Genomic DNA, 14,302 nt, shown 5'->3' with positions numbered 1-14,302 from the left:
TATCATTAAACTACACTTTAAATCTCATTATTTGCACATAGTGTGCACCTAAATCTGTGCCTTATACTATTGTTTACTTTTGATATGCCACTACTGCTCAGTCTTAATGTGTTATGTAAATTTTAAGTTTTATCCCATTTTACATTTGATCTATCTAAGTGAATAAAATTTGTAAAAGGAATTGTTTATAGTATAATTTAAAATTAAATTATACCTTAAATCTCACCATTTGCACATTGTATGCACCACATAAAATTTTCTATAATTTTAAAAATACTAAAACTTCAAATAACTATAAAATAAAATTACCACAAATTAAACAAATGTATCAAGAAACAAAGTTCTAAAAAAAATTTAATAAGGCATGTTGCAATCTCACACTTTTTGTTTAAATGACAATTTGCATCTGATGTTACTTCAGACGCAGATTATTCAACCAATTTGCGTCTGTGACATATGCATCTGAAGTACTTCAGACACATGTGACTTATTCTGTAGTTGTGTGCAAACATGAACAACATTGTTGAAGAGAACAATAAATAAGAAGAAGATGGAGAGATAGCCACTTTTCTATGCAGCTACGTGTTGCCCCTTCTTAATTTGTCATTTTGTTTTGAAATTTAATCTATCTTGGTATATAAAAATTGCACAACTTATGAAAGATGAAAACTCGCCTTTTTGTTTTATGTCCGTTCAAAAAAACATAAACTTTTGCACATATAGACATTAGAATAAAAATGTGTAGCAGCTATCCGTGAAAATATGTAGCAACTATCCGTGATCACCATAATAAAATAATATAATCAAACTCATATTTTTTGTATGATAATACTTTCACTTAACACTTGTTTCGAGCGGTAAGGTGTGAAAACCTGGGGTACATAAAAAAAATTATATCTCTTATCTTAAGCACACAATATGATGTCATAATTAAATATATTAAATTTGATTTTCAACCTTTCAAAATATATATCACTCGCGCATGTATCAATGTGTTAACTCGCAATCACTTCCTCTAACAATTTTTAGACACAAATTTTAAAAACTTAGAACTAATTTGACCTAAATTGAGAAACACATGGAAAAATTATACTCTAACACACACCCTATTAACACCCCATAAAAGTGTTTAACCTAAAATATCTTCAAAATTGAACCGAATATGGATAAACTCATTTTACGGGTATAAATAGGGACTAAAGTCACAGAGGATTTCTCGTGAACTTTCATATTTCATACTAATATGGCTCTTCCACGTAGATTTCTCTCCGGCGACCACTCATCGGTGAATCCACCGTCGTCGGCAGTAACTCCGGAGTCTGATTTTGTAGTCATCCTAGCGGCGCTACTGTGCGCCGTGATATGTGTGGTAGGGCTTGTTATGGTAGCTAGGTGCGCGTGGCTCCGGAGGAGCCGCGCCGGCGCAAACGGCGGCGCGAGCGGCCAGCCGTCGTCGAACAAAGGCTTGAAGAAGAAAGTGCTCCGATCGCTGCCGAAGTTCACTTACGGCGGCGCCGCCGAGAAGGAAATTCCGGCGGATTGCGCCATATGCCTGACGGAGTACGAGCAAGGCGACGAGATCCGAGTTTTGCCGCAGTGCCGCCACGGCTTCCATGTGCAATGCATCGACACCTGGCTCGGCTCACACTCCTCCTGTCCGTCGTGCCGGCAGATCCTCGTCGTCGCTCGCTGCCGGAAGTGCGGCTGCAAGGAGATTCCGTCGGTCTCGCCCGCCGGAGCCGGGGAAGAATCTCAAATCGCCAGTAATATTCTACTTTAATTGGATATAGTTCAATTGTGGCCGTGAAAAGATGTAATCTGACAATTCAGTTGTATCCGAGGCTGGAGCAAACAATTCCGGCATGGCCACGCCATGTGCGAGCTCCGGCTTGTCTAGTAACAGCTCCGCCGTTGGCAGCGGAGCTGCAGCCTTGAGGATAGTTCCGGGTATTCGGTTAGGGTTTGGCAGGGGAAGAAGAGATGTCAATCACCGTTCAAACTCTCTTTGATTAGCCTTTCCGTATATAAGTTGGCACTGTACATATATAGTAGTCAAAGTATAAAAATGAATTGTCTTTGTACTTTTGTGTAAGAGATCTAAAAAAAATAAAATAATTAGGATAAGACACGTTGTAATAAATATCTTGAACGCTTTTAATCACGTTGTCAGTTCTATTCTATTCAATTTTCAATCACGTTGTTAGTTCTATTCTGTTCAATTCACATTGATATATGTGATGCTCATTCCACCTTTTCTTATAATGCACGATTCCCGATTTTCTTATTAACGTTTTGTTAATTCTATTCAACTCATATTGATATCTGCAATGTTCATCTTTATAGTGATTCCCGCTTTTCTTCCCGCTTAACGCTTTTAGTTACGTTGTTAGTTCTATTCAACTCACATTAATATCGGCAATGCTCGATTCTCGCTTTTCTCTTATAACGTATAGCGATTCCCGCTTTTCTTATAACGTTTCTCATACGCACTGTTAGTTCTTCTGAACTCACATGAGCACTGCTCACATGTTATCCATCGCATTACCTCTACTTTGAACAAGTACCTCACGCAATCCACATTGCTAGTTATCCTAATGGTTTGTTCACGCATATGATGTCCAATCAATTGATCATAACTTATCATCCCCCTACACTAGACCCAATGATCCAACCATCCATTTCCAAAGAGTTCAATTACATAGACTCCTATTTTATACTCCTTCACTTTTACTCCCTGACGTGACAAGATATGATAAGTTATCTTAATCATGTAAGTTCCAAAAAAAGAGTCAACATCAAACTTTTGTGTAAGGAAGTAAAACTTAGGAGTCCAAGTAGTATTTTCCATTTCCAAAGCTCTCGAGACCCAATCACACTTCTTGAGATTTCACTTAAGCATAAAAGTTTTTTTAGTTTTATTTATTACTATATTCCTTTCCAAACTTCATTTCAAAACAGCATCTTGGATGATGGGGAATATAACATCATGTTCCTTGAGGTTTTGGCCATGAACAATATATTTTTAAGGAGGGAAAGATGAGCAAAAAGGATGGTGCTCCTCTTCCCCTTTGGTTTTGATTCTAAACCCACTCAACACCTTTTCAAGTAAAATATGGTGATATTAGGTTAAAGCTAAAAAAGTACCTTAAAGTTTTGAGACTATGTGGCAAAGTAGTTCCCCTAAAACACTCAAAACATTGAATATAAGAATCAATGGAGCATTTCTTAATGTGGTATGATGTGATGTTGAAATTCAAAGCATAGATGGAAGAGGTTTTGGTAGAATCTTCCTGAGAGAAAGGGGGCAGAAGAAAATTCAAGAAATAAAAGCATCTTGAAATTACATTTACATTTTCAATGATAGTCTTAACTCGTTACTCGTTTAAACCCCTCAAAAAGGTAAATCCCAATAGAGCAATCGCACATGGGCATTTTAATCTCATTATTTGCGAGTAATTTTAATCTTTTGTGTGTGTGTGTGTGTGTGTGTGTAACCCAGTGTCTCCACCGTCCCAATAGAGCAATCGCACATGGGCATTTTAATCTCATTATTTGCGAGTAATTTTAATCTTTTTTTTGTGTAACCCAGTGTCTCCACCGTCGAACACAGTGGCTAACCCCTCGCTGAATTGTAGGCACCTCTATTGAGTGGGACAGCTGGCCTGGAGATTTAAGACTGCCCCATACCCAAAGCCAAGGATCGAATCGAGTAATTTTAATCTAAAGTATTTAGAGTATGTATAAATTTTTGTTGTTAGGTATGTAATTGGATATATACATATTCTTTAATCAATTCTAGTAATCATCATATAAGAAGAAAAAAAAATGAAAACAACATACCAAACACATGAAAAATAATCAATATTAGACCAACTTCAATGTAAATTCTTGGTGGGTTTTTGTGCTTTGTGGGAAGAGAGAGGAGATGAAGTGACATAAAGACAGAGAAACTTGGGGTCTGTTTACTAACAGAAAACTGTTTTCTGTTTTCTGTTTATCAAATTTTCAGTTTTCATTCTCTGTTTAACAATAAGTTTAATTTCGAGTTATTTTTAGACCTTATATTTAAAGTATTTTAAAATATATTTGATTTAAATAGAATAAATATATATTTTACTTTGAAGTTCAATATATGTAAAAAAAAAATTACATTTATATCCGGACCAAATTTATATATGTATATAACATAAATAAAAATATATTTGAACCAATAACCTATTAAGTTCACAAAAAATTTAGTTAGATAATATTAATATTTTTTGAGTTAATATTTAAAATATGTTTGGATATATTCATTTGAATGACATGTATGTAATATATAATTTTTATTTTGAATTCTAATATAGTAATATATGTGTGAAATTTTTAATTTAGATAATGTGAATGATGTATAATTTTAAGCATAATCAAATAAGTTATGTTTAAATAAATAATGTAAATAGAAAAGATAGAAGATGATGATAAGTAAAAGAAGATAATAAATGTAATCATAGTAATGAATAAATATGTAAGTAGATAGTGGTAAGAATGTGGTTATAATGACATATAGTCTAATATATGATAGCTGATTCTGTTTTCCATTTAGAAAACAGTTTTTTATAGTGTATTGAAAAATTATTTCCTTTTTTCAAAATGAAAAACTGTGCTAGTAAACGTGTTTTCTGTTTTCTGTTTTCCAGTTTTCAAAATTTTCAAAAAATTAGAGAAAATTTCCAGTTAGTAAACGCACCCTTGATTTTTCAAATTTATTAATTTTAAAAAAATTGAAGCTATCGAGCAGCCCAGCGCCTAGCAGCTACGTTTGAAGTGCATCAGAGTGATCACTAACTCTATTTTCTTGGATTTAAGAAAAAACCACAACAGTTACTCGAAAGTGCGTCAAGTGAAGCCTACCTTGTGATCATAACCAGCAAAGGACCACAAAGAGTAAACTAACTTAAGTTACCCATAACTGATCGAGTTAAACTATGAATGTCAATAGACAACTCCCACAGAAAGTCAAACTTAAAACGCTAGGGTTACTAAGCTAACTCTCAAACTAACTTGATTGGGGGGGGGGGGGTGTGGAGAGAGTTCAGCACTTCAGCATGATGCTGTGATGAGGCCTGAGAGGCAGGCCAATGTTCGGATACCAAAAGGGGCCTCAAAAGCTGTTTCAAAGTATGATAAGTGCATAAATAAAGGCAAGTGGAAGGCGGGGTCCTGGGAAGTAAGTTTCAGGTATCTCAGAACTTTTCACAAAATATCTTTTCCTCTACTGCCACTTCACACTTTCACAAAACAAATATCTTCTTCCCCTGCCACCTCAATCTTCTAACACTAACACATAAATATATTGCCAGTTGCAAATTAAGCATACAACAATTGGTCATATTCTACAACAATGGATGTCTAATGGTGAAGTTAAGGTTATCCATCCAAAGAGGTTGAGAATATATCTCCTGCTACAGAACAAGTGCACTAGACATCAAAATCAACCAGAATAATCCCACTTCCTACCTTATCTGTCATCTAGTATGTCTGCCTGCCCAGATTTTTATTTTTTTTTAAAGATGAAATTTATGTTATTTTCATGGATTTTCCACTACCATATTTTGACCCAAATCCCATTCTACTAACTTCTGCCCACCAGGCACCTAAAACTTCCTCTAATAGCAGCTCGACAGCTCCAGTAGCAAATCATAACTTACTGACTCTTGACCATGAAAGTCTACATTTACGGCAGCTAAGCATCCACGTTCTGATAAAGAAGAGTGAAGAATGGTACATTATAATGTGTTTGTGCTAGAGGAGAAAGAAATATTTGAAATAATTTAAAGGAAAAATTATACTTTTCGTCCTTAAGTTATAGGGTAATTGTAGAATTCGTCCCTTAAGTGTTGATCATATGCACTTTTCGTCCCTAAGTGTTCGTCATACTCACTTTTCGTCCCCAAGTTATCATTGACGTTGCACTTTCCGTCCCTTTACTAATAAAACATTAGGGATGTAATTTGCAATTTTAGTATAACTCAGGGACGAAAAGTGAGCACGAAAGGACTAAAAGTGCAATACCAATGATAACTTAAGGACGAAAAGTGAGCATGACCAACACTCAGGGACGAATTCTACAATTATCCATTTATCCTATAACTTAGGGACGAAAAGTGCAATTTTCCCATAATTTAATCAAACACAGTAGGTTGCCACCTTTCAGTATTTTACCCTATTGAGACCTTGAAATATCTAATTTACTTCCATAGTGCTCTAGTCTAATAGGTCTATTTCCATAAAAAGAAGAATAGGAAGGGGGGAAGAATCATACATCTTTCCTGTAGGTTAAAAAAAGAGGGTTGAGCTAGAATATGAGTTTTGATTAAATAAAAAGCCAAAGGAGAAAAATATTCATGCAAAAGTTTTATGTAATTAAACTAACCCACTTGAGCGGAGAGGTGTATGGTGTACCTTTGTTCATCCTGCGTAGACCTTTCATGGGACAAGAGGAGATCCTACCTTAAGAACAGAACATTAGCAGGAGCCCATAGATTTCACTTTGTTTGTACAAAATAGGTGAACATGTTTTCAATAGTTGATAAACATCTGTGATAGATTTGGTTGCTAATAGGCATCAACGGTACAGAACACTTCAAAAGTCTTCTCGTATCAATCTAATCCTTCTTCATCTCCACTGCTATCACCAAACATGGTTGCCATTTTCATGGCCAGATTGGCTGCCATTTCCCTCCTTTGAAAATCTGGCATCAATCTTAAGCTATCACGCACATTTCCAATCTCAGCCATTAACTGCTCCAAATCCTCAAAATTGTATGTTGTGCCCTTATCAGCCTCAGATACTATGTCAGCTTCATCTTTTCCTGGTATTTCTTCTTTTTCAATCACTCCCGGCAGCTGAGATTCCAATGTTGAAGGCCCCACCTCTCCTTCAGAACCATTCTCTTTCTGTTTGCTTGATTCTGCTGTCCCTGTTGTTGTAACAGGCCCATCTGCAGATATCCAGCCTCCATCTACATCATCCCAGGGCTCTGCTGAACCAGCAGATAGGATTTCATATTCAAGTTCGTATTCGGATTCTTCATCTGACACATCTGGATAGTAACCGTAAAAGCATTCACCATTTAATAATACAAAAAGCATTAAAGGTTAATAGAAAAAAGTAATCAAAGACATTAGCAGATAAAACCTTGTTCTTGAGGCAATGAAGGTTCATTTATTTTATCACCAGACTTAAGTACCATTCCAGGCCACATATAAGCTGACAGTGCCCCTTGGAGTCGCTCAACACCCTGTGAATCGCCATCGACAGATAAACCTGCCATGGATATTCTTCCCATTAACCATTCTACACTAGCATGAGCTTTCAGAAATGTAAACCAATGGATGAGTCTAGTACTCTTGTCTGAAGAACTAAGAATGCATACTGTCACATGAATGTAGCATGTAGGTAGGTACAGAGGGATACAAATATCAAGAATTTCTGTATCCAGTGATTGTGTGAATTTCAGACATCAATATAAATCTGTGGGGCTTACTTTCAAAAGAATACCAGTGTGTCAGGGATTCTACTAGTCAAATTACAAATGATTCCAAAATAGGGGAAAGATATACATATTTCAGAAGCTTGTATAGTTATATAAATGGGGAAAAGAGATTGAAAACTTGGCATTCAGCACTATCACTCATGCATATGAGCATGAAACTTGAGGAAAATGAATACTAGGCAATAATGCACAAATACTATAAAGCTTACACTTGTCAAAGTCAACATTTGATGCACAGGCTTCAACGTATTCAATGTTGAGTTCAATGCACCATTGCAAGCATGCTTGCTTAATCTCCCATGAGGATTCGTCATCGCCTAATAGACTACTCCCTTCTGTCTCATCAATACCAGTGTCTAATATTTCTGTGTAAGAACTACCTGAAGATTCTGCACATTTCAGCAGACGACGTCTATACTCAACATGAGCTGAATGACCAGGAAGAAGATCCACTTTGTTGCCAATGCATAACAAAATATCAAACTTCGAGATATCAGTGTGTGACACCCAATCTTTAAGTTCAAGAAAAGACAATAACTGCAGATTATGGCAAATGAAAAGTCATAGGATCAAAATCTTGCTACAGTAGAGATAATAATCTCACAGTTCATTCATAATAGAAATGTTTTCAAACTGAAAACAGAACTTCTATAGCAGAGAAGGTAAAGGGTGAGGCTGACATCACTTATATCGAAAACCATCACTAATGCAGCCAGCTGATCAGATATTGGGAGGGCTTCAACTGAAAACTTCTCATGAAGATTGGCCATCCAAAGAGAAACATCAGCTGTGTAGTACTTTGTGTTGATCGTCCACCTGTAAATAACCCAAAGTCACATTGTAAATCATACAAGGGAAAAAACAGGCACTGAAGCATGTAACCATATAGATTAAAAACCTATTATCAAATTACCCATAGGCAAGTAAGCCGGATGATGTATCAGAAGTGTCGTCCAAATCTATTGAAAGTAGTCCTACATATTGACAAGTTGGAAATGGCTATCAAGAGATCAATTTCAAGTGAAAGATGTCACCCTAATTTGTTAGAATCGTATTCTGGTTAAACTTGCAACAGATAAAGCAGTGACAAGAAGTAAAAAAGAACCAAACTTCCAAATGCTGAAAACACATCAAATTTATATAATTCAAGATAATCTAAGAATCAACAAGAAAATCAAGAATCTCCAACTAATTATCATCTGCTTCAAATTTGCGATTTAGCCAAGAGAGATGCTAATTAAGAGATACACACAAATAGAAAGAATGCATTTACAAGGTATTGGATAAAAACAATGAAATACACTGTTCATGGCCAACTCGTAACCACCAGCAACAAGCCCAAAAAAGCGACACTTAACAATTAGCAAAGAACATTGATTAAAAATTCACACTTTATTTGAGGAAATGTCATTCAAGACATGAAATTTAATGAACATTACCTGGCGAATTCTCTGTAGATAGTGATGCAGATTCCAACCCCATTGAAGTCAAACATACTTTTATAGGGGAAGTATTGCCAATGGTATGGTTTTAGCGGTATCTTAGTTCAAAACCCAGTTCAGTCTATGTGATCTAAGATACATTGGTAATCTTTTATATGGACAAATTCTAGAGCTGAACTCTCCTACAAGAAGCTCAACTAGCAAGAGCTTTTGAAGAAAGTTGAACGGATCAAAGGATTCCCGCTCTACCTCAAATTTCCAACACTGCATACCTAATTATGTCCTGCTCAAATGTATTTGCTGCCCTATCCAATGCCCGTCTTCACCAAGGTATGCATTTCTCCATCCAAAAGATTTGCTCAGGTGTTCATGTCTACTTTATGCTAAATATACTTGCCTATATGGTGTGTACATGTTCTATACTTCGCTGTTATCGTTGTTTGCGTGATAAATTATACACTAAAAACCATTGATCGATCACGTCAATCACTGATTTCCTCATTCGTATATCTAGAGAGAGGAGGGAGACTTACGAGAGAGGAGTGTACGTTTGCCAACATTAGGAGCTCCAACGATGAGCACTCCGGGCCGTTTCTCCAGCAATTCATTATCCGCCGGCATTGCTGCTGCTTGCTGATCCATTTCTTCTATCACTGGAAAAGTGAAAATCAACTCAGTGAGGGCCGGTCCTATCGTTTTATGCCCGGGGCAAGTGAACAAAAAGAGGCCCTATACTATGTAAGTTAACATAAATTTTTATAATTAAATATTAAATTCAATATATGAGTACAAAAATACTAATTAAATATAAAAAAAAATTATAATTAAATATTAAATTCCCCAGGATTAGAGCTGTTCATGCGGGCTAAAAAGCCCGCCAAAATACATGCCTAAGGAAGGCCAGCCCGACCCGCCCCCCTTAGGCCTGCGGGGGCGCGCCAAAGCCCGCCAATTTTTTTTATTATTATTATTTTTTTGTAACTATGTGTCTAAAGTCTAAACTCTAATGTGTCTGATGTCTATGTTAATCACTTAATTGTTATCTACTTAGGCACTTATCCATCACTTATCTAATAAATCTAAAAACTACTCAAATGTTGAAATATATTATAACATACTTACATACATAGTTGTAAAAAGTTCACAAATCATTAAAAATAAGTAAATAACACAAATTAGTCCATCACACCATAGAGTCCAATCAGTCTGTACTACATAAGTTCACAAGCCAAACATTCAAAGTTCAAACTCCACAAGACATAACTAATTAACTACATAAGTTCATAAATCCATAAGTCCATTATATCATTCAAACATTCCAAGTTTCCAAGTTTCATATTCATCAATAAGATTTACAACATTTAAATCTTCACAAAGACAAATTTAATGTTAAACTTGAACTTTGTTTGGTATCTACAACATTTGAATCTTTACAGTAGTTTGGTTCAAAGAGATAGAATCCATCAGTAAAGTAAGTCTGTAATACACAATATCATAGTAAATCAGTAATAATATACAAATAATCATAGTATCATATATAAAATTATACATAATACACTACACTGAAAAATAAAAATGAAAAATCAATTCCCTGGAAAAAAAATACACTGACAGAGTGACAGTAACACAAATACACAATAATATACAAATTTACAAATACAATACAGTAATATATTATATACACACTGGTAAAAAAGGCAGCAATTAAAAAAATGAATAAATTAAATTCAAAGGTAAGACCGTAAGAAACTAAGAAATTAAGAAAATAAATTACCTGACTCGCTGCCTCGCTGGGAGTGGTTGCCGGAGATCGCTGGCTCGTGACTGCGTCCTGGGCGACGGTGAGTGGCTGCGTCGGCCGTCGGCTGGGAGAAGCAGAAGATCGAAGACGACGAAGAGAGTAAGAGAGTCTGATCTTCATTTGATGCAGCACAAATTACTCCGGTCATTGCCGATCGAACTTTTTCGTCCTGAGGATTTGGGCTGACTCGTAGCCCACATCATGCAGGCCCAAATACAAATACTTCCAATTCGGTCCAGCGGACCATGATTAATATTGCATTATGAATCCTGACAATTTATATCGTGGACCACAGTACACAATGCATTGTGCACCCCTTACCAAAATGTTAGGAGATGAGTTCTATGTATTCTAGGTAATCGTTCTGTGTATTCCAGACAATCATTCTGTGTATTCCAGGCAACCGTTCTGTGTATTCATGTTAGTAACACATGTTGTGATGTGTTTGTGCATTCGAATGTTTAGGAGGATGAATTCTGTGTATTTTGTGTCAATATTCTGTGTATTCATGTTATTAACACAGGTTGTGATGTGTTTGTGCATTCGAATGTTAGGAGGATGCGTTCTGTGTATTTTGTGTCAATATTCTGAGTATTATAGGCAAACGTTCTGTGTATTCTAGATAATGATTATGTGTATTATAGATAATGAATTCCCTGAAGTCATTCGCGTCCGTGTCCACTAACATTGAAACGACGTCGTTTCAGACCAGGGTCCACGATATAACGATTGGTGAATCCTGGTTCAAAAATTATATACTTGCGATTAACACATCATGTACCTGCAATTAATCGTTTTTATACCTGTAAACAAATTGAAGGCATGTAACATGGTTATTACATACACATAACATAATAACTACATACATATAAATTGTTAACTGCATGTACAAAATATGTGAACTGCCAACGTATAGCATGTTGGTAACATCTTGAAGGTTATTTTTGGACCAGAAACCACAATGCAAGCCAAGTAGAGCCTAGTCCATGTTATAATTTGCCGCCTATGAGAAGGTAAATCAAACCAATCAAGTTTTGAAACTCAACACCAAATTATACACTTTCGTGCACAACGAGTCTAACCCAAACACAAACTTCCAATATTCATACCAATGATCAAATACACATCATGACTAGAAACAAGTTTTATGCAATGTTTCTCATCTACTAAACCAATACCATGGGTGCTAGGAATGAATATGTAGATATATTTTTACAATGTGTTAGCGATATCAAGAAATGCAGTTAGCAACACTAAATGTTCATGGCCAAATGTTTTGCTATCATGCATAAATGTTCAATACCTCCATATCTATAAAGTAGTTGGTTGGTGTCATAACAATGCCCCGGCCCGGAGAATTATCAAGTCAACTCCAAATTAAACGTCCGCATTAGGACTATTTTATCATTAATTAATTAATTCCTGCCTAGCTAGGAGTTAGGACCACACCAATTTGTAAATGGATAATGCGACTTAGTAATATTGTAAATATATAGTCTCATCAATGAAGGTGACCAAGTGAATAGATCATCACTCTCGTACATCGATAATCATGAATTAATTTTTTATAATTTATTTCTTATGTGTTATTTGCGAGCTATTTCACACAAACAACGTTTACCCAGTGCATAATTAATTGCTTGCCAGAAATTGGGGAGGGGGGGGGGGATTAATATGCGATCCTCACAGTGTTCAAAGCTCCGAGAAGCCCAATTTCGTCATCCCGAAGGTATCTAAGAATGCTCTAAGACACTTGATCAATGATCTAAAAGTCCTCTTCCGAGTGGAGTGCATCTTTTGCTAATTGCTATTGCATCGGCAACCTTATTCTATTACCTAATAGTGCAATCATGAATAACTGACACGGTATTTGCTCCTATAATAGTATAGTCATGTGTGTATAGTGTGCACTATTAGTTATTTGCATATGTACTATAAAGTATTTTTAAATGTACAATTCTGATTACAGAAATGCATTTTTCATAATCTGTAATCTTTTGATTATCTTAAATGGACAAATGAAGCTAATCATCACGTTCGTGATTTTACACACTGACACACACAGAGAGCTTTGGAGCTGGCTTGTGGGATTCAAATCAAACCATCCATCAATCTTACAACCAAACATTAAACCATTCATTCATTCAACCATCAACTAACCTGATAATTGAATTAAAATAAAAATAAAATACAAGAAATATCACTTTGAATTACCTTGGTACGTGGCTCTTGAACTGCATTTATTGTCTATAACTATAGTTCATTTTAATATTGATTTAAATTTATTTCACAAATTTTTATTTTTTTTAATGAAGATAGAAATTTGCATTCACACCTTAATATGTACTAGATAAATACACTTTTATAGTTCTATATAATACTCCATTATAAGAAGACTCTGTGTGACAGATTCTACCAATAGAGTGCTAACAAGAATTGAGAATCATGCTCCACTCATCCGAGTCACCATATTATTCTTTTTAGAAATTTTTTAAATGATTCTTAATATTGGACGATAATTCTATTCTTTTAACTAATATCAATTCTTTATATATTCTCAATTTATTACCGTGAACGTTTTTATTTAATCACGCGCATTATTACGACCCATATGTCAACCAGGACTAACTTATTGATATATTAAACTATGCAGCTTCATATTCAATATGATAAAACTTTAACCTGGCGGCTGTGGTTGGGCAAATTATGGTATGGATGCGGTCCACTTTATAAGGTGGATTATGGTTCAAAACGTGTGTTTGGACCTATTTCCTCAATCAATGATTTTTTTATTATTATTATTATTATTTTTTGTAAATATAGATTAAAAATTTGAGATTATAGGTTCAAAAATTGTGTTATACTGTTGAACATAAAGTTTTGTAATTATAAATATATAGTTATGAGATTGTAAATATAGAGTTCTGTAATTGTAAATATAAAGTTAAAAAATTATGAATATAGAGGAATGAATTCTGATGACAAACGGCAAGTTAACGACAAGGAATGAAGCAATATTTTATTCAGACGACGTCGTTTTGGACCCGGGTCCATGGCATAGCAACAGTTGTGGTTGAGTGGCAAGAGGCTCATTCATCCTTAACCAAAGATCAATGATTCGCAAACTACATATATGAGGTAAATCAAGAGATATATAGTAATAAAAATTATACCCTTAACGTTCTAATACGAACGAGAATCATGTTTCACTTGCTCATTCGTTCCTTTTAGGACATCTCAACCACCTTTCGACACTGCTCATTCACGCTATGGATAAGCAAATAGTCCTGACCGTTTGTATCACGAAAAAGATCCATTTCTAGTTTAGAAAGCATCATTTTGTATTTTTGTATGCACCATTTTCAATATTTGATTTAATTTTCCACCTTCCATATTGTTTTTTATTCTCCATTCAATAATTATGAAATTGATATATGGCATAGCACTTGTAATAAATTAAATTTTAAATCCCAAATTTTCAAAATTGTACTGCATATATGCATGCATGCATACATCAAGCA

The 14,302-nt window shown here is 35.2% G+C and overlaps 2 protein-coding genes across 3 annotated transcripts; one reads left to right on the top strand and one right to left on the bottom strand.

Annotated features, from left to right (window-relative positions):
- The first annotated feature begins 1,236 nt into the window (after positions 1–1,236).
- LOC115998565 (RING-H2 finger protein ATL80-like) lies at positions 1,237–2,247 on the top strand. Its single transcript, XM_031238162.1, has one exon. The coding sequence runs from the start codon at positions 1,244–1,246 to the stop codon at positions 1,778–1,780; it is 537 nt and encodes a 178-aa protein (XP_031094022.1). The 5' UTR covers positions 1,237–1,243; the 3' UTR covers positions 1,781–2,247.
- A 3,058-nt stretch (positions 2,248–5,305) lies between these two features.
- Positions 5,306–10,955, bottom strand: LOC115999713. 2 transcript variants are annotated; one of them, XR_004094024.1, is made up of 8 exons: positions 10,755–10,955; positions 9,514–9,633; positions 8,452–8,512; positions 8,219–8,354; positions 7,748–8,075; positions 7,181–7,309; positions 6,445–7,085; positions 5,306–5,740 (listed from the first exon to the last, which is right to left on the bottom strand). XR_004094024.1 is itself a non-coding variant. In XM_031239602.1 (7 exons), exons 1-7 carry the CDS (start codon positions 10,927–10,929, stop codon positions 6,643–6,645), a joined length of 1,392 nt encoding a protein of 463 aa, XP_031095462.1. In that variant the 5' UTR covers positions 10,930–10,955; the 3' UTR covers positions 6,333–6,642. The 2 variants fall into 2 exon arrangements, 1 of the variants encoding a protein (XP_031095462.1); XM_031239602.1 differs by lacking the exon at positions 5,306–5,740 and having other exon boundaries at positions 6,333–7,085.
- Positions 10,956–14,302: the final 3,347 nt, after the last annotated feature.

Source organism: Ipomoea triloba, chromosome 12 (genome assembly GCF_003576645.1).
Source record: "Ipomoea triloba cultivar NCNSP0323 chromosome 12, ASM357664v1".
Taxonomy (NCBI): Eukaryota; Viridiplantae; Streptophyta; class Magnoliopsida; order Solanales; family Convolvulaceae; genus Ipomoea; species Ipomoea triloba.
The sequence above is the reverse complement of the archived record's forward strand: the minus strand, read 5'-3'. Positions and strand labels throughout refer to the sequence as shown.

Excerpts from the sequence above, each read along its gene's own strand:
- LOC115998565 (XM_031238162.1), top strand. The coding sequence starts at position 1,244 with ATGGCTCTTCCACGTAGATTTCTCTCCGGCGACCACTCATCGGTGAAT.
- LOC115999713 (XM_031239602.1), bottom strand. The coding sequence starts at position 10,929 with ATGACCGGAGTAATTTGTGCTGCATCAAATGAAGATCAGACTCTCTTA. Across the intron at positions 8,076-8,218 it reads TGGTTTTCGATATAAGTGAT|TTATTGTCTTTTCTTGAACT; the intron begins GTCAGCCTCACC and ends CATAATCTGCAG. Across the intron at positions 7,086-7,180 it reads TTCATTGCCTCAAGAACAAG|ATGTGTCAGATGAAGAATCC; the intron begins GTTTTATCTGCT and ends GTTACTATCCAG.